The 26,453-nt window shown below is 37.6% G+C and overlaps 2 protein-coding genes across 5 annotated transcripts; both read left to right on the top strand.

Annotated features, from left to right (window-relative positions):
* Positions 1-248: 248 nt before the first annotated feature.
* Positions 249-10,060, top strand: sparc (secreted protein, acidic, cysteine-rich (osteonectin)). Its single transcript, XM_058798834.1, has 10 exons — positions 249-358; positions 4,696-4,765; positions 4,989-5,015; positions 5,454-5,541; positions 6,242-6,363; positions 6,601-6,721; positions 7,235-7,368; positions 8,738-8,886; positions 9,035-9,183; positions 9,266-10,060. Exons 2-10 carry the CDS (start codon positions 4,709-4,711, stop codon positions 9,292-9,294), a joined length of 876 nt encoding a protein of 291 aa, XP_058654817.1. The 5' UTR covers positions 249-358; positions 4,696-4,708; the 3' UTR covers positions 9,295-10,060.
* A 3,578-nt stretch (positions 10,061-13,638) lies between these two features.
* Positions 13,639-21,612, top strand: g3bp1 (GTPase activating protein (SH3 domain) binding protein 1). Of its 4 annotated transcripts, none has more exons than XM_058798613.1 (12): positions 13,639-13,795; positions 14,948-15,064; positions 15,174-15,255; positions 15,334-15,507; positions 16,636-16,726; positions 16,832-16,922; positions 17,181-17,391; positions 17,525-17,626; positions 19,741-19,858; positions 20,155-20,283; positions 20,380-20,489; positions 20,575-21,612. In XM_058798613.1, the coding sequence occupies exons 2-12, from the start codon at positions 14,970-14,972 to the stop codon at positions 20,803-20,805; spliced, it is 1,434 nt and encodes a 477-aa protein (XP_058654596.1). In that variant the 5' UTR covers positions 13,639-13,795; positions 14,948-14,969; the 3' UTR covers positions 20,806-21,612. The 4 variants fall into 4 exon arrangements, with proteins under 4 accessions (XP_058654596.1, XP_058654595.1, XP_058654594.1 ...); XM_058798612.1 differs by having other exon boundaries at positions 19,741-19,882; positions 20,158-20,283; XM_058798611.1 differs by having other exon boundaries at positions 19,741-19,882.
* Positions 21,613-26,453: the final 4,841 nt, after the last annotated feature.

Genomic DNA, 26,453 nt, shown 5'->3' with positions numbered 1-26,453 from the left:
AAAAATATAGTTTTTAGTCTTTTTTAGCATTAAAATGTTATGATACAGAGCATCATGATTTTTTCTAAACTATTAAACAAAGTAATGTCTAACACTGAGATGATAAAGTTAATTGTCACGTGCCTACAGTAAAGTTCAAACATGAACTTAGTTAAAAGTTTTTGCTGGAAAGATCCACGTGAGTTGGATACACAGAGTTAACTGTGGGACGTCCCACCCTAACCGAGCGAAGGGAAGGGGGTTGACCGGACCTGCCCACAGCAAATGTCTTCTGTGTGAACTTGTGTTGCTGTTAGATAGTTTCAGACCCTTTCACCAGCTGACTTCTCCTCTGGCTTCTCTGTTAGACGGACAGAAGGTAAGAGCATTCATTTGTGTCCCATTCTTACATCATGAACATAAAAATGAATAAACTCTCACGGTCAAGTGTTGATTTACTAATACTTTTAAAACCATTGCCAAAACTATTCTTACTAGTAGAGCAGCTTGATTTTTGTTTTTATCCTACTTGCATGTTAAAAAGGTTATAAAGATCACATTTCCATGTGCATGTAATGAAAGCACAGATTTACTAAAAAGCTCACTCTGGAAACAGGTGTCTGTTGTTTTATATAAACTTCACGTGTTGCGCATTCATTATTGATGCAAGTTTTGTAAAAGCAATGCAAACAGATTATTTACCAAGCTAATGTTCTTATTCAAAGTTTGAAGCTAAACCGTGATAGTCTAGGGCTCAGAGCAGCACAATGTTGAGGTATTGTGTGCCACATATGCAGCAGGAGGGGTGAACACAGAGTCAGGGATGGAGGGGGAGGGGAGATAGTCACCCGATAGGCTCCTCCCCTAACAATTACTCCCATCAAAAGGAATGCGTGTTTCCATGGCAATTTTTCACCAGCTGTTTGAGACCATGTCGAACCGAGGCAGATGTCGCTGCTGTAGACAAACAAGAATCGTGTGAAGACAAACTGTCAGGCTACAGCTGCCGGAATGGCCTGTATTGTTATATAAAGATAAGAGAAAAGTTTAGTTGAAAAGTTTGAAAATCATGTTTTATTGATATATTTTCACTTTATGGCAACATTTTATGCTAAATTTACCATACCGACTGCATATGGTACAATATCTCACAAGATTTTATGAGAAATGTGTGGTGCAGCATGGATAATATTTTCCCCTGGTGAGCCAAACAACGAGAAAAATGGCAGAAATAAACATTTTATTGAAACTTAGAAACATTTGATATACCTTTGGGTGAGATAGAAAAGGTTAAATGTGTTTTTAATCAATTCTGTGTGCAAGGGGACTGTTAATCGCACAAATCCGGCTTGTATTTATAATGCATATGGATTAGTGAACAAAAAACACAAATCTAAAAAGTGAAGTTTCAGAAACTGAAAAGAGCAACAAATCAGGTTAAGAATGTGGATCTGGTTTTAACCCCATTTTTAGCTCGGCGGTTCGTGACTCGCGCTCACCTTGAGGATCAGATAGGAATATAAATGAATAAGTCATATTTTCTCGGCCACAGATAAGGTCTTTTCAAGGTGATACGCTTATATTTATAGGGTGAAATTCATTTGCTTTCTCACAGACAGTTGTTCTACTCTTTGCACTGGATAAAGGAGAGTAATAACAGAGTGGTTTAACTTACAAACAATGGCGGGGGGAAGGGCGGGCGACTTAAAAAGGTCAGGTGATTGTTAACTCGGGTTACATGGATCTTTTTTTGCTCAGTCACTCTCTTTTGACTGTTTTTTTGTCTTCCTCAGAGGTCCCTGTACTCCTTTTCAGCAGAGGATGAAATTTCCTCTTCCCTCCCACCTTGTTTTTCGGCCCAAGGTTTAGCTTTGTAATAGCGATTCCTCGTTACTACAAAAAAACGAGATCGGGTCCCAGAGAGATGAGTTTTCATTTCCTGTGAAACAAAACCTTGGGAGTAAAAAAAAAAGTGTCGATTTGTCATTGCAAATTAGTTTGAAACCCCACTTTTGTCCTGTTATCTCAGATGTGACTGCAGTTCTAACAGGTTCACCGTTTGTTTCAAGGGAGCTTTCACTAAGCAGTCTGTTTTTCTGCTTAGCGCTAAACGTCGCACAGATGCATGCAAGTAATTGTGCCGTAATGGACAGGTGGCTCACGCAGAGGTTTGCTGCTCATGCCAAGTGGCTTCCTGCTCCATAAATCAAGCATGCCCACCATGCCAAACCCTCGATCCCAGCACTGGGCACTGATGATGCTATTCTGTTTGTGTTTAATATGCTAAGGCTATACTTGGGATGATATTAGAGTAAGCACAGCGAAGGTATGTTTGTTAGGGAAATCAGATGCCATGTATAGTATTTAAATTTGCAAGAGATGCTTTGGCAGCATGTCAAATGTTGTGGATACAGTTTTGCAGCTCATTTGTTTATCAAGAGATTGAACCACCTGTTTTGTCGCTCTGGAGAGAACTCCGTCTGCAGAGCTTCTGGAAAATGACTCTTTGGGAAAAAATGCAGAGTACTGAGCTGCTGTTTTCCTCCCGGTTTACGCCCCACAACCTGCTTACCTAACTAAACTCTAAATTAAATACTGGGTTGAAAAGACATCCTTTATACCGCTGACTTTCCTTCAGCTCGGGCATGTTTGATTTTGAATGCGACCTTCCAAATAAAATAAGTTGTTTTGCTCTAAAGTGACTCCACCAGAGTAATGGACTTATACTTCAGCCAAAAAATGACTTGCATGGACGTGCCAAGACGTCTCCTGAAAGGAACAGAGCGCACCTCCATATTAATTACGGGACATGATGTCAGGTCATTTCCTTCGTCCTATGACTCACACAGCCTCGGCCTGTTAAAATAGGACGTTTTTGTTGACGGAAAGCGAAAAAGATTCTTTGTCTGCCACGTTTTAAGACGTCAGCATTTGAAGAGGGTGACAGAGTCTCTGTAGTTTTCCATGTTAGACGTGGGGCGTCTGACCTCGGCCACCTTATCTTCCTTTGCCAAAGAAAACATTGAAGGGCTACTGAAGGCTTCACACACCTGCTTGCACAGTTTTCATGTGCTGAATACAAGCACTCAACAACAAGAGGTCTTCAGTGAAATGACAAACAATACTCAAAAATCAAATCTAATGTAGGATTTATGGATTTCCATGATGTATTTGAAGGTTATTTGAAACCTAAAACTACATTTCTAAACGAGGTCAATCGGAGCTGAAATGTGCATCCAACTCATTTATGTCAAAGTATCGTCAGATCTTTTCTTCTGTATTGTTGAGTGAAACATTTTCAGAAATGAAAAATGTAAGATGCGGTTCTATCCATCAGTTGTTGATTGTATGGAGGCAGATCTGAATGCAAACTTGAGTTTGATTGTAAGAAATTGACAGGATTCAAGGACAAGTGGAGAAGTCCATTTTAATGCCATATCAATGGAATTAAAAATTTGATTAAAAATTACAACCTCACAATTAAAAAAAAAAAAAAAAAGAGAAGAAAGAAAGAGAAATGGATGAATCTTTCACAATGAAATCAAGATGCATTTAGAAAATAGACAGAATTTACAATTAATGCCAACTTTAACTTGCTTCATGGGTTTTTCTTGAAGAAACAAGGAATTTCTCAACCTTGAGCAATAAGCCAAGGAGATTCTCAGCAGTTGCTGGGCAAATTATATTCAGGTCAGTGGTTTCAAGAAGACCCTTAACTCCCCTAAGAATTCTACAACTCGGCCAATTATGAATGCACAGATAATATGCAGTAATCCCACCCATTATCTACTCATGCACAAGCGTTCCACCACAGCTTGAGGGGTGGGAATTAGCTTTGATTTTAATCGTATTCAAAGTCAAACACCAAATATGTCATGATTCATATTCATCATACTCACAACAAGAACTTGGCTGATGGATGCTCCCTCATAACCAATAACTTTCATAACCAAACACAGTCAAAACAGTTTTTATGCAACATTAGCATCTCAATCACATAACATTAAGAAAAGTGCCTTTCATGTTCATGTTTTTTTTTTTTTGCAGCCAGTTTCATTACTGCAATTGTGTTTTTATAGAAAAACAATAGTGTATGGCTTTGATCTTTAGTGCAGCAAAAATGCAGAAGTTGATAGAATAACCCAGTGATGGTCTACCTATGGCTGCTTTGTACTTTCCAGCCATAAACAAAATATATCTATATTGATACAGAGGAAGAAGGATCTCTGATACACAGCAAATGGATAAGAGAATGAGTGCTTTCAGACAAACAGCCCCTATCTCCCCGCAGGAGAGTGTCGTTTCTCAAGGAGAACATATCACATCAGTCGGTCTTCCAGGCACTCTTTGAGCGAGAGGAAAGCAGTCGAGCTAGCAGAACAAAGACAGACTGAGCTCTTATCTCAATCAGCTTCTGTGTCTGGAGAGACTGACTTCTGTAGGTTGGTTATCCGTCGCAGAGCATACAGAGCAGATCGGTGGCCCGAGTGCGTGTGGTTCAGCGCCTGAGGTCTTGAACTGATGTGCTATTGATCTCAAGCCACATAAAAAGAGCATAGAGATCTGTGTAGCATGCATGTGTGTGATTCTGATGTCTACAATTCTTCCTCATACTTCAGGAAAGCACACATTACATGCATAAAACTAACACGATAATGTGTTGCGGTGTAAATCCTTCAGATTACCTCAGGTTTTGGTGTTTTTATTTTTGCTTAGGCTGAAACTCAAGATGAGGGTTTGGATCTTCTTCCTGTTCTGCCTCGCTGGCAAGACTCTGGCTGCTCCAGTAAGTACATTTTATTAAAAAAATTTATAGTAAATATATATTTAAATTTCATTTAAGATTTTTCTAGATTTTTTAATTACTCATTTTAAAATTAAGAATAGTATAAAAAACTTTCATAGAGAAAACGAGCTTTGTATCAAAACCAAAGAGCATTTTAATGTCCTCTATAATGTTGCTTTATGACTAAACTTTTACTAAAGTCCATATCAATTTCATTTTACAGACCGAAGAGGAGCTAGTTGTTGAAGAGGTATGTTTTATTAAATAAATATTTAAATCTTTTAAAAATCTCTTTGCTTAATTAAGTCCAAACTGCATTTTTAAGAAGACTTGTCAAGACCAAAATAGACAACTCGCCCCCATTATGGGACCAGATGTGTTTACATATGCACATGTTCAGCTTCCTGTTACATTCCCCCGGGGGACTGAAATCCATAAAGTTTGAAAATATATCTGAAAGGGACTAATTACAATTCACTGCTTCCCCACATGTGCACAGCACAGATGCCAGTTGTGTCAGACACAAAAGCAAAACTCTTGTTGTGGCTGTGCAGTAATGTGGGTCATGCGCTCTCATTTGAAGTTTAACTTGTATGTATTTTCCTCACATAAAAGAGGAAAGCAGTGTTTAAAATTGGGCTTGGTTGTACAGGCCATACCCATAATACTTTTCTGTCTCATAATTCAGGAGCTGGAAGTGGGAGCCAACCCAGTCCAGGTGGAGACCGGAGAGTTTGATGAGGCCATTGAAGTCGTGGAGGATGTTATTGCTGAGAGTGAGTTTAATGTCTTTTCCACACCTCCAGCAATTTGCCATTGTTTTGAGGCTGTGTTTAATACTCCAAAGTTACAGATTTATTTCCTCTCGAGAGATTTGTCTGCTGGTCTGGCCCTGTGCACGAGTGAAGTTGTGATAACGTGTGTAGATTACATTGTAGAAGTACACGAGACTATGGATAATAACAGGCTGCAAATAAGTCAAAAGTAGACAGCTGTAATTATGTGTTCAGACAGACTATGGTTATACAGGACTACGTTGATTCCAATGCCAGTCTTCCAGCCACATGCCCACCACAAAATATCTAGGAAGGGGAAAGAAATGTAAATCCACTGGTGAAGGACATTTTGAATATATGCCCTTAAAAGGAATTTTAAAACAATAATATACATATATAAATCAAATATAATTAATAATAAAATTTTATTAAAAAATAAGAATGTTTTTGAATATATGACCTTTGTAGAAAAGGAATAAAATAAAATATAAATTAATAACAACCAATAAATGAAGTAAAAATGAAAATAATATAATTAATATTAATAACAAAATAAATGTAAAATAAAGTATAATATAAAACAGATATTAATAAAATACATTTTGAATTAAAAAAAAAAATATATATATATATATAAATGGCAATCAATCAATCAGTAAATAAATAAATAATTTTTGTCTTTAATGCTTTTTCCTTATAGACCCCTGCCTAAACCATCACTGCAAGAAAGGCAAAGTGTGCGAGGTTGATGACAGCAACCAGCCCATGTGTGTGTGCCAGGACCCTCTGACCTGCTCCGCCCCAGTCGGAGATTTTGAGCATGTGCGTGTTTTTAGTCATTTCCTTCTTTTCACATCTGTCTCATGTCTCCACACGTGTAGTGACAGCAATGCCTAGGAGTACATGCGCACCATTTGAACAGCTTGATTGAAGTGTTGTTTTATGCATTGGGCAAATCATGTCAGCAAACATTAGCATAATACCGTAGGGACATCAAACCTGTCAAGCTGACAACTGTGGCATTTACGGCTGCTCATATTCATGGATTTTATTTCACAGGTCTGTGGCACTGACAACAAGACCTACGAGTCCTCCTGCCACTTCTTTGCCACCAAATGCGCCCTGGAGGGCACCAAGAAGGGCCACAAGCTGCACCTGGACTACATCGGACCCTGCAAATGTGAGCACATAACAGTGAAGTAAAACAAGGCAGACTTTGAAAGTAAAATCTAGACCACTCACAAGCTCAGCCATGAACGTAAGTGGAATTGAGTGCTTTGGAGTGATTGATGGCTTGTTGCTTTGGGGCGTCCCTGTTGCCCCTTCAAACACTGAGCACAGGACGAGTCTGAGCTTGCCAGTGCTGCTCCATAAAGCAGACCCAATCCCCCTAAATCTTCCTCATCCACCGCCGCTGTACGCCTGATGAGATGAGTCGGGACTGAAGGGCTCAAATGGAGCTCCCGCTGTGGTGTAGTCTCATCGCTAAGCAGGGTGTCTCAGTCAGAGACTCAGAAAATGTGTTTCTGGCATAAACGAATTAGATCCTAACAGCTATGACACTAATATTAGCCAGAGGGCTGTAATTTGGTCCCTTTTAGAGTATAATGCTACAATATATCCCCTAGGCATGCTGTTTGTGTTTATTATTTATTTCAAATTGATTGATTTAATGTTTGATTTTTTCCTTAAGACATCGCCCCCTGCTTGGACAACGAGCTGAACGAGTTTCCCCTGCGCATGAGGGACTGGCTGAAGAACGTGCTGGTGACCCTGTACGAGCGCGATGAAGACAATAACCTGCTCACCGAGAAGCAGAAACTCAGGGTCAGTTCAACTTTTTACTCTTTATAGTCTGAAAAAACTCTAAAAATGCCAGCATACCATAGTAGAAAAAAAACTATGCTATAGTTTCTTTAAAATACATTTATTTCATACTAAGAATACTTCAAATCCATTAACATATATCACTTAAAACTTACTGAAATAAAATTATAATTAAACTTTATTTGCAGTATCTGCACAATGCATATTTCCTAATATTATGCTGAAAATGTGTTTTTAAATCGCTATTAATAAGGATCGTATGATCTCTGTATAACATCAGTCTTTAAATGCAAGATAATTAAAGTCTACCTAAAGTATACTTGCAATAGTTCCACTTTAGCACAATCAAATATGCTTAAGTATATCTTTAGTTGGACTTCAGCACTATTTACGCACAATTAAAGTGCATTAAGCACACAATTGGTTGTTCCAATTTAACAGACTTGAAGTATACCAAAGATACAGTTGCAGGGTATTTTTATTAAGTACATAAATACTTAAATGTATTTGTAGTATGCATAGCACTAAATAATTTCAAATACATTTTAGTATATTTATTTTTCACTAGGGTAGGTTCATTGGAAAAATGTGCATCTATTTTCGCAAAACTCTAAAAACAGATACTTATACACACAATTCACTGCAGCTTCCAGTTGAGATGAACACTAGAGGCAGTACAAATGCCAAAATTTCAATCTTTTTACACAAATTAAAATCACAGGTGCAGATTATAATTATTATTATTTGTAAACTAATACATTTTGACGTTTTCATCACATAATCAGATCCATATGTATGGCTTGTCTAACATAGTAAACTTGCTCAGTAGCTCACCCGGTACAGTGTGAAATCACGATAAAACCCCCCAAAGACATGTAGAAGCAAGCTAAAATTGCATGGTTGCCTTAGTTAATGGATTTCAAACTTTGTCGGTTAGGTCTTATGTAGGTGGTATGTTATTTTCTAACATGATATAGCAGTAAACTACATCGCTAGACATTTTGTTTCTGAACTGCTGCGATGTTTACAATAACCAATAAACAGATTTATGTTCATCCAGGCACTCATTGGACATTTCACTTTAAAAGTACTGCGAAACATGCAAGAAGCAGCATAATATAATTTTCCAGAAATGCCGCCACAGGCATGTTTTTCCAATGAGCTTGGGTTGCAAAATACTTTTTTTAGCCTCCAGAACTTTCCATTGTTCCATAACAATGTAAGCAAAATTTGAATTGAAGACAAGTTCAATAGCAGCCTTATCTTAGGGAAGAAAAAAGAAAAAGACTGCATGTATAATTGAACAATATAGTCAAATCCAGATGGCAAAACTTCTGAACTGCCCGCAAACTTCGTGCTGTGTTTGTAGGTGAAGAAGATTTATGAGAATGAGAAGAGGCTGCAGGCTGGTGTTCATTCTCTGGACCTTCTGGCCCTGGACTTCGAAAAGAACTACAACATGTACATCTTCCCCGTTCACTGGCAGTTTGGTCAGCTTGACCAGCACCCTGTTGATGGGTATGTTTAACTAATTTTCACAGCAAACATATTTCTGAAAAATGTGTTTAGAAATGATCTTGATGGTTCAGTTAAGTGTTATAGTAACAGAGGCAGTTAAAAAAAAAGTTATTGATTCAAATGCGCATGCGTTTTTGTGTTACATCAGCTTCCTGTCCCACACTGAGCTGGCTCCTCTGCGCGCTCCTCTCATCCCAATGGAGCACTGCACCACCAGCTTCTTTGAGCAGTGCGATGCTGACCAAGACAAGTACATCGCTCTCGAGGAATGGGCCAACTGCTTTGGAATCAAAGAGCGTGAGTTTTTGACCATGCCGTTCATATTTTTGTTATGTTTGGTTAATTTTATTTACTAACTTTAGCTGTTTTCTGCTTTCAGAGGACATCGACAATGACCTTGTCATCTAAGCACGTCTACCATTGACGCTTCCTAGTTACTATTGGGGCGAGGTGCTAAACCTTAAGTTAAAAATTTAAAGTAAAGGTGCTAATTGCGATTTCTAACAACCTGCATATACCACTAAACATTCATAATGTTTAAAAAAAAAAAAGTGCACAATCCACACAGTAACACAGTAACTATCACAAGGAGTGGTTGAACACTGCCCGTTTTAAGTTGGCCAAGCAGCTGTTGGACAGGCTGTATTAAAGAGAGAGTTAAATATGATGAACTATGTACGTTGAAACACTTTTTTTGTTTTGGAAATGGATCCACAAATGTTTTTTACACTCAGAATCAGGGCTTGAATTGTAAGTTTGCAGTTTTGATGGTGGAAATGTACAAAAACAAAATAAAGTTTCCAAATAAATGTTCTTTCTGCTTGCTTTATAAACTTTTAGTTTTGTTTGTTGCACTCTTTGGTGGTGGATTTATTGTTTTGATGTCTTTATTAAATCTGATAACGTCTTTTAATTTGAGTCCTGAATATCTGCAGGCTGATGTTTTTATTTGCATATTGTTTCCTGTCAGAAATCAGGGCCAAATGTTGAGTGTTTTAAAAGCTGAATAATAAAAGGAAATATTATTTGAATTCAAGAGGACAGAATCTCGCAGGATGAGATTTATTTTTTTTCCTCCCTCTAACATGTTCACATACATTTGCAGTATTTGCCACAATGTGAGCACTATGAATCTCTTTACATGAATAAAAGCTACTGAAATTTCCAAACTCAATCTTTGCATGCATTTCTCCATTTATCTCGATCTGTTTCCCCAGGTATATAATTGCATAACCCATTTATACTTTAATGTTTGCCATGGGCAAAATGAAAAACATTGTCAAACACGATGTTTGCAGATCATTTGTTTTATTCAGGCACCCAGGATAATTTTAGCATTGAAGTAAATATGAATATGACTACATAAACAATGTAAATGTGCAAAGAAAACAATGCTGCATGGTCAATGGGGCTACAAATCTGGAGCACATATGTTAGTAGTTTCCTCGAGGGTGGAGTGGATGTTTACGTAATTTCCTTCTTGCCTTTGCATTTAAAAATATATATTTTAGGACCCTGTGTTTAAAGGCTTATTTTTAAACCGAGCCAGTGTGGCTAGCTCAGTGTTTAACTGTGTAATGCTGGTTGAACTGAACAGTTAAATGATGAAAAACAACAAGAAATCAAACTGAAAAGGTCCCTTCAACAAGCATGCATTTATAGATTTGTAATAATTATTAATAATTTAGGCTAAGAATATTTCCTTAAACATTTTAGATTATTCCACATCCTAAAATCAGGAAAATTCTAATAGTTTTAATGTTTGTTTTTGTGTTCTGTAATGTTTGATGCTATTTATCCATATGCTATGTTCATATTTCTAAACAGCTACTAATTCAGGCTCTAAAGAAGATTTAGGTTTTAAGTATGTTGCATGTGCTGTATTGCATGAAGCAGTGGGAAAAATAGTGTATGGTCTCAGTGGGAATAGACAGTCATGGGAAAGCAAAGCTAGAGAGAGCAGGATTTACCCAGGCACCAGGCTTACCCTTCCAGCCAGACACTCGCGTCAGGAATCTCAAACAATGGCAGAGCTCCAGCCAGAACACTGTGCTGCAGTCCAGCCCACTTCTGCACCAGGGAGGGGAAAAAACACTCTTCTCCGCTGCTTCTTAACCATAAAAACAGATCACAAAAAATGGAACGTTACTAACACAAGCCCTAAAACCCCAACAGGAACCACTAGACATAAATCAACTACTATTTCAGCGGATTTTCTCTTTATTTGATCAAAATGATGACATACGTTATCACTCACTACCAGTGTCAGATATTATTGAGAGTGATTTCTTCATGTTTTAGAGTTGATTTTAGAGTTTTCATCCAAAGAATATTTGATATTATAGCTACACACTCAACATCGCTCGCTCTAAATACAGATTTAAATACAGAAAACCATCACAGACCTGGAATAAAAGGTTAAAAAATATACACTGAATGTTAGATATCAGAAAAACAAAAAGTAGAAGAACATATTTTAAATATCAGGGCTTTTCCTGTTTTATTTTATGGCATTTTTGCCCTGAGTCCTCTTTCATTTGGACCTTGCTCACTACTCCTAAAACAACCTGTGCTCAGACCGATACTAGGCTACATAAAGTATACACTTGATTTAAACTTCAAATATAAGCATGCCTTTTAAAGAAATATTACTGACAGAAGCAAGTGTTTTCTTTAAAAATGAGATAAGGTTTCACAGCTGTGTGCATACTTTTTGTCAACACATCAGATATTTATAAAAATATTTTTCCACTTAGATTTGCCGATGTTTATAATAAATATTTGATACACTTTTTTTATTTATTTTTTATATCATACAGAACTGATGCATATTGAGTCAGTGACAGGAAGAAGCACTCCAACATTGGTGAATAGCCTACCGCAGAACATGTTGAACAAATTAATACAAAATTAATCCATTATTTTTTCATCCCAGTTGATTGTAATTATAAAGACTTTGCTTGATAGATTAGCTGAACTCATTCTCCCAGTGCCTGCAGTCCAATCTGTTAAATCTGATTTATTCTCCCGATCCAATACAAACAGTGGCCCAACAGATGGTGAGGTTCATGTCTATTGTTAGGCTAACCATTTTAACATGAAAATGTTTAGTCAAATTCAACTATGAGCGCTGTCCATAATCTGGTGGGATTTAATAGTCATGAATTGTTGGTAGATATTCCTTTAAAAATGGAAACAAATGATCTGAATCGTTTTCTACCGCAAATTTTTGCATCTATGGGAAGCGTGTCGCCCCCTAATGGACATTATATTATTTCAAGATATTCATAATTACAAATCATAATTTATAAAAAAGTCTAATGCAGTTCTGAGGAATTAAGTGTGTGAACATTATAAAAATCACGGCTACAAATTTTGCCACAATGTCACCTGTTAACTAAAAGGGTAAATCTCAAGAAGCCTCCCAATAAATACTCACCAAAAAATAAAATAAAATAACAAAAATAAATAAATTAAAGTAAATACATAAACAATATTTTTTCAGAAAGAGAATTATGTCTATGTGGGCCACTAAGATATTAGGAAATGTTAGGCAACATTATTTTAAGGAAATTAATTAACCCAGCTATCATTACTATTCAGATATCCTGTCCAGACTTTCATTTTACTCTACACTACACATTTTCTACTATAATTATTTTTTATTGCAGTGAAACAACAACGTTACACTGTGATATAGGCCTAGTTGGCTAAATACATATAGCATATTTGTTAATCAGCATAAAACAAATATTACCATGATGCACAAACAGGCCTGCCTATATAGTGCTATAGTTAACTTGAAATTATTTTCAAATTGCAGTAATTAGACCGCTTTTGAAATGTATTATTATTATTATCTAATATTTTAATAACAAGAAAGAGGTACATTTTTAGTTGTAATAAATGAACATCCCATAAATTATTATCACATTCACAATGCAAACGTTAATGATCTTACAACTGCCTTGCTTTAAGTATTTTTTATTTATTTATTTTTTTGGTAACACTTTACAATAAGGTGTCATTTGTTAACATAAGTTAATGTATTAACTAACATGAACAAACAATGCACAATGCATTTATTACACTATTTATTCATCTTTATTAATGTTAGTTAAGGAAAATACTATTGTTTATTATTTATTCATGTTAGTTCACAGTGCATTAACTAATGTTATCAAACACAACTTGTGATTTTAATAATGCATTAGTAAATGCTGAAATTAATCAATGCTGTGTAGAAGTATTGTTCATTCTTAGTTCATGTTTACTAATGTTGTTAACTAATCAACCTTATTGTAAAGTGTTACCTATTTTTTTTAATGTATTTTGATTTCTGAAGTGAAAAAAGACTGCACATTTTCCACACACGCATTCTTCAGAATCACCTTAATATGCTCTTTCTTCATTTTAATGTTTTCTCACATGACTTAGGATGATAGTGTAATGTTTGTAATGTGCACAGACAGACATCACCTGGCAACTCGACAGTTTCGCAAACAAAAAACGCTCAAAACAACGACACGAGCAGCTGCTGCGCAACTGTTTTCTCCACATTGTTCACGTCCATGCGGGCCTAACAACCTTGTTCTGAGCCTTCCTTTCACTCTCGTTTTTACAGGTTGCGAACAGTCTGTATAGTTGACGTTGATTGGTTGATTTGGGGGGCTTTGCGAGAGAACGAATGCTGATAGGACGCGCGAATCCACTGCGTCGATCTGATTGGCTGTTGGGTTCTGAGATCAGGCGGACCGTTGATTTAGCAGGAGCTAATGTGAAACCGGCAATTCGCCACACGCGCTGCTGCCAGTGTCTGAGCTAAAAGCCTCACAGCTACCGGCGCGGGAGGTGCTTCAATAAAATCACTTCAAATTCAATCCAAACACATATTACTGATTCCCTCTTGGTAAGTGTATTTTTTTGGATTTAATCTGTTGTATTAAAAGATATACAGCGTTTATTTTTTACAGCCTTTTTTGTGTTCTAGTGCGGTTAGCGTGCTGACTCTGTTAGCTTGTGCGCAGCTAATAGCCATGTGCTTTATGTGGCGGATATGTTTTATATAAACGTACGATTTCGCCGGTTTTTATAATAAAACCTTTCGGATGACAAATATTACGCTTTAATTGCGGATTTAAGCGGTAAAACTCACCGTTAGGCCGCTGGGTGGGTTTTTGTTGCTCGACGCTCTGAGGATTAGCTTTAGCTGCATTTCCCTCACCATCAGCCGACATTTCCGTCAAAGAGAGATCCCGCGTTTACCGAGCTATTACAGTGCATTACGCGTCTTTTACACCGTATTTCCATGTAAGATCACTTAAACTCGTTTTCCGTGTACAGTGTGGTCATTTACTGTTGATAACTTGTCATCTCTTCTAAGCTTATGCGACAAAGTGCTGGGCACGTGTCTGATTCATTAATGACCATTGCAGAAAATCAAGTGTTTCGCTAAACTTATGAACGTATCTGAATAAATATATATATTTTTAATATCGTCATGAGTCTCAGCGTGATCACAAAGGAGCCGGGCTTAAGATAGTAACGCGGCGTGTGGTGTTGGGGCCTAACGTACTTGAGTCCATTTCACAATGCATCCATCTGATTAAGACGCGGTTTTCCATTGGCAATAATGTCCCACCCTACATGATGAGCAGCTAAACCAGCCGATCTGCGAGAACTCTTATTGGGTGTGACTTCGTTTTTCGTTTGTAGAAACGGTATCGACATTAAACGGCCTCGTTGCGTCTAGATCTTGATGGGCTTAACAAAGGGATTTGTTTCAGTTTCACTTGAACGGTCTGTTCTGGTTTTCCCTCGCCATAATCTAGTTCACCTGTATAGCAGCTGAAGTTTAAAAATAGTTCAACCAGAAATGTTAATTGTCATACCCATCATGCTCAAACCCATATGACCTCTTGAGGAACACAAAAGGAGAGGTTCCTGACAGTTCCTTTTGTGTTCCTCAGGGGTAAGTCTTTTTGGTTTGGAACAACACGAGGGTGAAAAAAGAGGATTTCTTGTTCTTTAGAGGTGATTTTAAGGAGTCATTTTGTTTCAGCTGAAACCAGTTGACCAAAGAAATGGTGATGGAGAAGCCAAGTGCCCAGCTTGTCGGGCGAGAGTTTGTCCGACAGTACTACACCCTGCTCAACCAGGCTCCTGACTACCTACACAGGTCAGAATTTGCTGCTTGTATTCAGATTTCCTTTGTTAGATGCAAGTTACTTGTTTAAAATGTGGTAGTACATATTGCAGTGCAGCTAAACGTTTCTTTTGTCTTTCAGGTTTTACGGCAAGAACTCGTCTTATGTACACGGTGGTCTGGACAACAATGGCAAACCAGCTGAAGCAGTCTATGGGCAGTCTGTGAGTTATAATACAAGTGTTGTGAATATTTAATGCTGTTTAGGATTCAGTAGCTCAATGCAATTTCTTTCTGAACAGGAAATCCATAAGAAGGTGATGGCTCTGAGCTTCCGTGATTGTCACACTAAGATCAGGCATGTCGATGCTCATGCCACCCTGAACGAGGGAGTGGTGGTGCAAGTGTTGGGGGAGCTGTCCAATAACATGCAGCCCATGAGGAAGTTCATGCAGACATTTGTTCTGGCCCCCGAGGTATGAACATCTCGTCATAAATGTTATCAGATCAAAATGTTAACATGACCTCGGGTGAATTAAACTGTTGTCTCTGAACATATGCTAATGCAAGCGTAAATCATCATCATGCAAAGCCTGAATTGCAAAGACCTGCAAAGTGGAAAAAGTAAATGAGTTGATGGGCATCATTTTCATCTTGTAATAGAAACAATACTCACAGTCCAGTGTTTCCCACGGGATTTGGTGACACTTGTGGCGACAGGTGAAGTCACGCATTAATTTGCATATTAATGACGTCATTGTGTCAAGTTTGTGTTCAGAGAAGTTTTGGCACTTCAGATGTCCTCTATGAATTGTCACATACTGTAATACAACTGAATGCCCAATGTAGCTGGTAACATTTACATAGTTTCTGTTGTCCTACGTAAAACGGGTATAGTGACTAATCCCTACCCATTGATACTACGTTAACCAGGAATCATACTCCTTAAATCCTGATTTATAATCGCGACATCGTCTGATAAAATCAACATCTAAAAAGCGACTCTATGCGATATCAGATTTTGTCTTAAGATTGCAGAGACAGATGTTTTCTTTCAGTTAACACAATTGTTCACCACAAGATCAGTAATGTGCGCTAACAAAGTAAATGGGATCTATTGTGATTTCATGTGGACTTTAAGAAATCATTGGCTAGATATTGATCCAGGGTGGAGTAAAGCTTACTTGCAAGCTGTAGTGTCCAGTTTGTACACTCCCCATTTCCACATTGAGTCTTCTCCATTCATTGACTCAATTGAGCTTGCTCGTATTGATCTGGATGATTTATTAGCATCTGTTTGAATTACAATAAAAGTCCCTGTCCAGTATTCTCACATGACTAAAAAGGTCATAGACATTCAGTGGCTGAAAAGTGTTGTGACCTTGAACTTAATCCTTTTAAGTATGTTTTTAATATCACATTTCCCTAGGGTTTTGTGTTATGGAAGCATCAGCTTGTTCTGATCTTCAGTATTTGATTAGTGCAAGAAATAGCTCATAAAATGCAGTAATTTTGAAATGCCACATTTGGCATTTATGCCAACAAAAAATCTCCTTTCAGACAATGTTCTGTTACTCATTTTTTACATTGCTGTAATCTTTTAGGGATCTGTTGCAAACAAGTTCTATGTACACAACGATATCTTCCGGTACCAGGATGAGGTGTTTGGGGACTCTGACTCAGAACCTCCTGAGGGTGAGAAGCTGATATTATTGGTGTATTTCAGAGATTTTGAGAGTAATGTCTCCAAATCGTTCTTGCTGTGAGCAGATGACTTCATTTATCTCCTGTTGTTCACAGAGTCTGAGGAGGATGTGGAGGAGCTGGAACGGGTGCACTCACCTGAAGTGGTCCAGGAGGAGTCTGCTGGGTACTACGAACAGCCGCCTTGGTAACTAGCATTCGTTTTTGTGGCTCATTTAATCTAGTTGTTGGTAGTCATTTGAGTAAGGCGGGATGCAAACTATGCAGTTATGTTGTAGGTCGAAACCGACCATTCACACTTCATTTTTGATCCGTCATTATGCAGGAACTTTTCAGTAACCTACTTTGTCTGGTGTCTGTTAGAAATCAAAATCTCTATTTGATATGATTCCCTCAAAGAGGGGGTGACTGTTTGCAAATTTCATACAAGTTTGTGCTTCTACAGCGTGGAGCCTGAGGGGCCGCAAGAAGAGGTGTCTGTAACCCCAGAGCCCCAGCCTGAGCCAGAAGCAGAGGTGGAGCCTGAGCCAGCAGCTGTGGAGCTGAAATCGGAACCTGTCAGCGAGCCTGAGGTTCACACTGAGGAAAAGATCCAGAGATCTCCCCCTTCGCCCACACCTGCTGACACGGCACCTGCCATGCCAGAGGACAACCGGGTAAGACCACCCTCATTCATCACTGTCTGTTGGGTCTCTCTCGTGTCAGTAGACCTGTATTTGTGAAGATGTGCAGTCATCACAAACCGGATCAGTGAGATCACCTGTGAAGTCAAATGCTTTTTTGTTTCAGCCGTCTTCATGGGCTTCAGTCACTAGCAAGAATCTCCCACCAGGAGGAGTGGTCCCCGCCACAGGAGTCCCTCCACATGTTGTCCGAGTCCCATCTGCGCAGGTAGATGTTCACAACCAACCCATTCACTCTCAAAGAATATTGTATTAGGGTTATCCTGGCTATTAGTTGCTTTTTCGTTTATTTTATTAGGTATCTTTAATGTAAAGAGATGACAATTTTAAGATCTCTTAATAACTTAAGAATAATTTTGTCAATTTAAAACCCCTTGTTTAACTAAATATTGTTTATAGTTTTATTTTATTTCACATGCACAACTTCTATGACTCTCCAGTCTTAATACTGTAATATCTTAAGTCATCATCGAATGGCACAATCAATGGGATCGGTGTCTGAACAAACTGTATGAAATTAACCCTACTGTGGCTAAAAGTCTTTCAATCGATGGGATCAGGGGCCGTATTTATAAAGCCGCTCGGAGTAAAATTTTATTAAGTGTCAAAATTCTAAGAACGCTGTAATTTTAAAGAATAGTGTGTGAAACCGTATACAATAAGCAACAAATGTTTCAGAGTAGTATGCTTAATTGTCACAACAAACACTGAACATTCAGCGCAGCTGTCAAGGTTGTTACTTTACAAACAAATGTGCTAACCATTCTTTTTACAAAGGCTTCATACTAGTAAACAATGCTATATTGCCCAATTGAACTCATTTCATAATTGATAAACTTATTGGATGTATAAAATTGATACATATTGGACAGAACTGAATCAACACTGAGCTGTCTTTAACTGAACAATGATATTTTTGGCTGTTACACTAAGTGGAAAAAGCGAGATATTCTACTTGCACTAAGGACAAATAATTCTATTTACACTAAAATAACAATTTTCTTTAGAAACAGGCGTGTAAATAGTAGTTAGGTGGCAGATATTTATACTCCAATACTGTAGTATAGTATGCGATATCATATTGTGAAAATTGTCATAATTTTATTAGATGAATGCCACTTTATTGGGACAAAAACCTACCTACAGCTAAGCATACATAACACTGTATTATTAATTAGGTGTTTTATTTCCACTTCAAATATTTACTTGACTTTTATTGAAAGTAAATGCCTTTCTGATCTGGTATGTGATGGGAAAAGAAGCACGAGTTTGACAAGCTGGATTCTAACTCGGGTCGATCTCGTCAAAAGCTCACGTCTTTTACTCACTGCGCCACTGATGCTACAGAAATACACGTGTGTCTTGCAGTGCTGTTTATGGCAGCCAGGCATTGCTGGGCGGAGTTTATGTAAATGGTCTCTGCCAACAAATTGGTCCATTTGTCCTTAGAGTAAAGCACTCAGTTTCTTTTTAGAGCTGCTTGACAGGGGAATTTAATTCTGTTTGCATAATTGAAATATTATTTTTATTTATATATTTGATCTTATATATATATGACATCACTTTGGCCACTACTATATGGCAGTTTATTGACTTTCCAACTGACCGCCAAAACAAGCCACTTTTGAGGATTGTGGGCTTTCCTTGTTGGAGCCATTGATTGAACTCATGTTCACATCATTGCTCCAACTGTAAACGAGGAGATGTACCAATAGAAAACAAAGCATCAGTAATAATGTGATCATTTTGCACAATGCAAAGCATTTAAAAAAATACATTTAAATATTAAAATATTTCAGTGTCTTAATTAAATGATTTTATTATAGTTACATTTGAATGATTGGTGTTGTGCTGCTGTGACTTTACATGAGCAGGCCCACTATTGGCTGATTCAGAGGTTGAGGTCAGCCATTTTGTGTTGACATCATTGTAGTCCTTAGTTCACAACACTTAAGTCTTACACTTTACTGGAAGTTTCTTTTAGCTTCTTTATAAAAGTCTCCTACTCTTAGAAAAGTCCTACTTTTTAAGTCAAAGCTTAAGATTATTCTTAAGAGCATTTCTGAAAAGTTTTATACATATGGGCCCTGATCCCAAATTTCTACTACATAACTTAAGCCTATATTGCCTTTCTGTAAACCAATTAATGCTGTTACATATAACTTATTGTAGATTGTATTTTCTTTAATTTTTTTTTTTTTTTTTTTTAACAACTACAGCAGGTTGTAGATTATCTTTTTAATTTCTCATGGAACCTCTCCCTCTCTATGTAAAATATTAGTTTTATTGCACTAGGTGATTAACTGTTTTTGTGACTCATAGCCGCGCGTGGAGGTGAAAGCAGAAACACAGACCACAGCACAGAGACCCCAGAGAGACCAGAGACCACGTGATCAAAGGCCAGGACCCTCTCCAGCCAACAGAACAGCAAGGCCAGGAGGTGTGCAAAAGAGTCATCAATCTAGTATGGGTGCACATGAACATTTTGATGCATTTTTTAATTTTTAGGAAAAACTTGATTAGCTGATTTTGCCATCCATCAAAATCTTATTGGCTCTGGCAAAGCTGCTTAAGGCAACCTGAGGATTGTAATGAACCTCGTGTCTGCATATAAATAGCATCTCACACAGAATTGAAAGTTAAATTAAAAGCACACATCATGGCTGGTCCACCTGAAAGGACATGGATCATATGCAGATGGCAGCGTCATTTATCTAACGTTTAGTCTCTGGTTAGCAGTGCGGGAGGGTGAGAGCGGGGAGTCGGAGGTGCGGCGAACGGTCCGGTATCCCGACAGCCACCAGCTCTTTGTCGGAAATGTACCTCACGATGTGGATAAGAGCGAGCTCAAGGAATTCTTCGAACGTAAGTTGATGCAAGCATTATTTTTCGACTCGAACTGATTTCAAATGTAGATCATCTCCTCCTGCATTGACTCACCTGCTCCTTTCTCTCGCACAGAGTTCGGCACTGTCCTTGAGCTGAGAATCAACAGCGGCGGAAAGCTGCCTAACTTTGGATTCGTGGTGTTTGATGACGCTGAGCCCGTGCAGAAGATCCTCAGCAATCGGGTACGTGTGGCTTTCAGACGTTGTGCGGTACAGGATGTTTTGACTAATGCGGGATCATCAGAATGACCTTTTCTTTATGCCGTAGCCCATTAAACTGCGAGGAGACGTTCGGCTGAACGTAGAGGAGAAGAAGACCCGCTCGGCCCGTGAAGGTGACAGGCGGGACATCCGCCCCAGAGGCCCGGGGGGACCACGCGACAGGGTAGGCGGGTCAAGGGGACCGCCTGCCCGCGGAGGCATGGCTCAGAAACCCAGTTTTGGAGCTGGTCGAGGCACAGGACCCAGCGAGGGCCGCTACGCAGGACCACGTCAGTGAGGCAGCTCCCACGTCATTCACTGCTGATGCAAGTCACCCTGGATAACACCGATGGCTTCCCTGTTCCCTGTCTCCATCCCTCACTCCAGGACCCAGGAGTGCGATTGTTCTTCTTTATCTGGACTCTTCCTTTTATTTCTGAGATTGAACTTGAATTTGTTGTAGAAAAACAAAACTACTTGAATTGGGGAAAGGAGAAACCTAGCATTTGGTTTTAGCATTCTCTCCCTGTTTCTTAAAGGAACGTGTTTTTACTGCTTGGGCAATCCTGTGTATTGCTAGCACCCGCTTTCAGGTCAAGTGCAAGTATGGTTTTATTTGGATTCGTTGCCAAGTCAAATCATGGTTGTGTGTGAGTGACTATCTAGCATGTAAAGAATCCTGTTTGCCTTCTACTGTTGCACTTCATCAATGACAACATATTTTAACAACTCCACTGTTGAGAGAACAAAATAAACTCTATGTACTATTTTGAAGCATGGGTGTGTCTTGTCTGGGGGAAGGAATACGGACAGGGTTTCCTATAGCCATTGGAAAATGTGGAAATACAAGAATTGGACTTCCAGGCTTGGAACTACAAATTAATGTAGTGTTCTTGTAGCTTACAGACTATGGAAGGTATTTCCTGCTCATTTGAAATGATCAATTAAATTATGAAAATGGAAACCAGATGAACAATTTTATTGGAGAACTGCACGCAAAATATGCCAAAATCGAAAATGAAATGATTTTTTTTATTTTTAATTCACACTGTGACAATGTGTCGTCCCTGTCAAATTGAAAAATAAAATGCAGCTGGTGATTTGACATTATTCTTTCACTGCAATCTTGAGGCAAGACCGCTGATATTAAAATGAAAAGGCAAATGTGAAAGACTTTTTTTTTTTTTTTTTTTATAAAGCTTTTAATGCTCATACAAAAATAGACAACTCAAATTAAAGTGTAATGGTTGATTTTTGTGATGGTGTTTTTTTTATTTACTGTTTTTTTTCCAAAGTCAACCTGCATGCAAATTGTGTTGATCAGTGGGTGGGGCTTATTGTTCAAGTGACTTGGATGATTTAACATTGCATTTTCATTTCTGGTGCGTACTGTATAGTTTTCTATAATGAAATTGTTCATCTGGTTTTTATTTTTATAATTTAATTGATTTATGTAAAATTGACAGAAAATGCCTTGAATAATGGACAATTCATTTTGAACTATACTGGTCAAGAAATTTTAAATGGGGAAAAAATCCAGAACATTTCTTAGAATCAAGTGGGTTTTTTTTAAGCGCAATTAAAGTATTGTTTTTTTCCCCCTCCCTTCATATCCAGAATATTTCATTGGTTAAAATTGCTCTTTGTAAAGTTTTTAAAATGCTTATGCAGCAGTAATGAATGAATGATAAAGACATGGAAATTACAGGTGCTTTCAATATTTCAGTACTAATTTAAGTTTTACACATTAAGAAATAAATTGTTTTTGTCAAGAGTCATCTGAATAGTGTCATGTTGAAATCATGTGACCCACGTAGTTTCATTGAATGTCGGAGAGAATCCTGGCACTCATTGGCTTGTGCTTCTTATGTTGTAATGCGAGGAGCAAAAAAAAAACAAAAACAAACAAACCTTGTGCTTTTATTTGTGTAAACAATGGAAGAACCATTACCCCTTACAGTCGGAGCAGAAAAGGTCTGTAGCCAGAAGATAAGACAAAAAAAAAAAAAAAATGCAAAGGAAGATTTGATGATGGAGAAAGTGAGATGTGACACCAAAGTTGCTGACAGGTAAGGGAATTAATTGTTGTATAAACCGCTCTCCAAAACTAGTTTTAATTTACAGTGCTGGGTAGATTGTTTACAAATTGATGAAATTGAAAACTGGTTAGTAATGTAATCAAGTTTTAGATCATGTATGCTGACTACTTTTTAAATTACTTTTTATGTAACTTGTTTTTTAAGCTGTACTGTAGCTCTACTGTTACCATTTAAACATACCATACCACACACACACAAAACAAAAACGAAAATATATTCCCTTTTTTATATCAACATTATGAAATGCATTAAACATTACATTACACTGACCAGGGTTTCCCAAACTGGGCTTAATATAAGAATTGCGGTGGGTTTGTAAATTGATAAAAATTAATAATTAAATTAGAAAAATGAAACAAATAATAATTTTAACACTCGAACACAAAAAGCAAACTAGGCTATTTTATTTAACTGCATGTCAATGTGACCATTAATTATATCAGAGAACTGTAAACTTGAAAACGTGTTAAATTATTTAAATTAACTAAACTTTTATTTTAAGCAGTTTGGCTGTCAGAAACATTTGGGATTCTCTGTTTTACATGAACAAACATTAATGAACATGAAATAGTGTTTCACAACAGTGTTTAGTAATTTGCATAATTATTTGTTTCATACATGGTCTAATTGCTTGAGAGGTTAAGAATTAGAGAGAATCAATACATTGTGAATAATTTACTGCCACTGTGTGAATAACGGAAGTCATGTAATCCATAAAAATTAATTTATCTGATTATGAGTATTTTAAAATTTAATATAGGCTACTCTAATTATAAGTACTTCATTTTTGGAATCTGATTACGTAATCCAGATTACATGTAATCACTTACCACCCAGCTCTAGTTTTAATGTAATTTACATAAAACTATAAAAACTTAATGATGGTCCATGTTGATAGATGGCAGTGCAGCGTCGAACACCTTTAAACACTATCTGAATGCATCTTTAATTGACCAAAAGTTGTGGGAACCCTGGGATAAATAGTATATATATATATATATATATATATATATATATAATGTGTGTGTATGAGAATATATGCAAATCTAATTTCTAAAGGCTCCAGCACCTGAAGATCCTCATAGCATTGGCTTAATCTTTCTTCCATTACTGCCGGGTAGTGCTGGTCATAACAGAAAAGTCAATTTTGCACCTATAGACATCCATCACCCAGCCACCAAAATGATGAGATTTTGCAATATTGTGCTGCCACTCTCAACAAATATCAATATGTTATATTGCCTCAGCAGTGTTCTTTACAGATACCTTATCCTGAGGCACACGCCGACCAATCATATTCCTATTTTCTCAGTGTGATTGCATTACTGAGATTACTGGGCCTAATTATGAATTCATGTGCTTGCATCAGACTAAAACTCACAACTGTAGCACCTTCTAAACTGGATTAACAGTGGGTATGATTAGCTGTAGCTGTGATGTAGGGTGTGCTGACCAGTGGGTGGCCCAGCATTAGTATTCATGAGAGGGAAAGTGCAGCTTCTCTCCGCCACTTTATTTTGAAGTCTTACACCCTCCATGACCCACATGAGCTCAAGATGTCCTCATACAGCTGGCCAAACCCACTAAACATACGGCCCCCCAGCTGGACCCTCACAAAGCCTTGGGCTCCGCACCACAACACACACACCGGCACAGCTATTTTTGGGTTAGTTCACCCAAAATAAAAACCGTCATTATTTACTCACCCTCATGTTGTTCCAAATTGTATAGCTTAAAGTGACATTTTGAAGAATTGTATGGGTTGCTCGTCCTAGCAATTAGTCCTCATGGGTGCTGATGCTTTTATGCCTTAAACCAAAAAAAAAGTGGTCAGAATGACTTATACTACATTATACAAGTCTTCTGAAACGTTTGTGTGAGGAACAGATAGAAATGAGCAAATCTTTCATTTCTATCCCGGGCCTTGCGGATGTCTGTGCATGCCACTGTTAAAATTAATAGTTCACTTCATTTAAAAAATGAAAATTTGCTGAAAATGTACTCACCTTCAGGGCATCCAAGATGATACAAGATGTAGATGTGTTAGTTTGGAGACATTTAGCATTACATCACTGGGTTTGAATTTAAGCCATGTGTCATCAGACTTGATCCTGGAGGGCCGGAGTTCTGCAGAGTTTAGCTCAAACTTGCCTCAACACACCTGCCTGAAAGGTTCAAGTATACCTAGTAAGACCTTGATTAGCTGCTTCAGGTGTGTTTGATTAGGGTTGGAGCTGAACTCTGCAGGACACCGGCCCTCCAGGACCGAACTTGGTGACCCCTGATTTAAGCGCTGGTATTATTTCTACTCAGCGATTATAACACGGTAAATTCCCACAGTTGACAGTAGACAGAATACATCAACTGCAAGTGTTTTTTAACCTTACCAATTTAACAATTTAAACACTCAAGCACTTTAAACCATTCAAAAGCAAGACGTTGCCAGAGAGACCTCAATACAGTATCGTGCACTCACGCCCAATGCGCGTGCCTGTGAAATAGCACGCAACTTGTGCGATATCGTCTGCGATAATATCGTAATTGTTGTTTTAACCAGTGTTGGGGGTAATGCATTACAAGTACGAGTTACTAGTAAATTAACGCATTACTTTTTAATTTACAAGAACATATCCGAGTTACTTTTTCAAAAAAGTAACGTCAGTTACTTTGTTTTTCCATTTATTGAACGACAAGTCTCCTGTCCCCATATTGGGAGAAATTGGAAGTACAGAGGTGTTGTGAACATGATGTTACTGTAGTTCTAGACTAAATGTGAATGTGCATTAATTCATCCCACTGGCAAAAAACAGATTTAGTTTTCATCAAAATGAATTAAAACAATGAAATGCAAACTCAGAATATGACGCAAACCTGCAATAATTATCTATGTTAAATAACACAAATGTATCTAATCCCATTTTATTAACCAATCTCTGTGCTGCAGACCTTTGATGATCCAGTTCAACCATACTAATAAGCAAAAAGGACTTTAGAAAAACTAACAATTGTGCTTCATTGTTTTTTTATTGCTGAAGAGTGTTGAAACTTCTCCTGCGTTCTACTGTACAGACGTGAATTTACTGAGGTTTATTCATTACACCTTTTGGTGTGAAAGGGCTTTTACATTTGCTATAAAAAAACAATCAAGCCCTGCTCATATTTAAAAAGTAACGCGAAAGTAACGTAACATTACTTTCCATAAAAAGTAACCAAGTAACGTAATTCGTTACTTTTTTAGGGAGTAACACAATATTGTAATGCATTACTTTTAAAAGTAACTTTCCCCAACACTGGTTTTAACGATGTGCGATTTGACATTATGGAGTATTTTGAAAAAAACACCCCTTCAGAGTGCAGTGCACACATACATTACGTGAAGTCTTGTGTATGTGCATTTAGAGTGAGTTGTTTCACTGCACGATTCAGTCTATTAAAATGCATTTAGAATGATCACAAATTCAAGATATGGGTGCAGAAAATTTATATATTTATACCACTTCATATAGTTAATCAATTTCACATGAAAAGTGTCGTTTTTCTCCAAAAATTACCATAATTACAAATGTGATATTGATTTTTACAAGAAGTTAATTAAGAGACTTATGTTTTAGACACCATATTGGCTGTTTTTGCTCTATTTCGCCAACAAAAATGGTTCCAAACATAGCCACAGCACTGTTTTGCGTCTCTGAGCAACATGACGGTGTTTCGTTCCTGAATGCATCAACCGTTTAAATGATTTGGTTCAGTCGCAATTACTCACATATTAACAGTGATTTACTGCCACCTACTGGCGGTTTTAATTCCACATTTCGACTTTAAATTTTTTTTATTTTCATGTTTTAAA

This window comes from Onychostoma macrolepis, chromosome 14, assembly GCF_012432095.1.
Source record: "Onychostoma macrolepis isolate SWU-2019 chromosome 14, ASM1243209v1, whole genome shotgun sequence".
Classification (NCBI taxonomy): Eukaryota; Metazoa; Chordata; class Actinopteri; order Cypriniformes; family Cyprinidae; genus Onychostoma; species Onychostoma macrolepis.
Note: the sequence above shows the minus strand (reverse complement) of the source record. Positions and strands in the feature narration are given on the sequence as shown.

Bases quoted from the DNA above. Each gene is read 5' to 3' on its own strand.
- sparc (XM_058798834.1), top strand. From the start codon at position 4,709: ATGAGGGTTTGGATCTTCTTCCTGTTCTGCCTCGCTGGCAAGACTCTG. The intron at 5,016-5,453 runs GTATGTTTTATT...CTCATAATTCAG, and splicing joins AGGAGCTAGTTGTTGAAGAG to GAGCTGGAAGTGGGAGCCAA. The intron at 8,887-9,034 runs GTATGTTTAACT...GTGTTACATCAG, and splicing joins GACCAGCACCCTGTTGATGG to CTTCCTGTCCCACACTGAGC.
- g3bp1 (XM_058798611.1), top strand. From the start codon at position 14,970: ATGGTGATGGAGAAGCCAAGTGCCCAGCTTGTCGGGCGAGAGTTTGTC. The intron at 17,392-17,524 runs GTAAGACCACCC...TTTTTGTTTCAG, and splicing joins CCATGCCAGAGGACAACCGG to CCGTCTTCATGGGCTTCAGT. The intron at 17,627-19,740 runs GTAGATGTTCAC...TGTGACTCATAG, and splicing joins TCCGAGTCCCATCTGCGCAG to CCGCGCGTGGAGGTGAAAGC.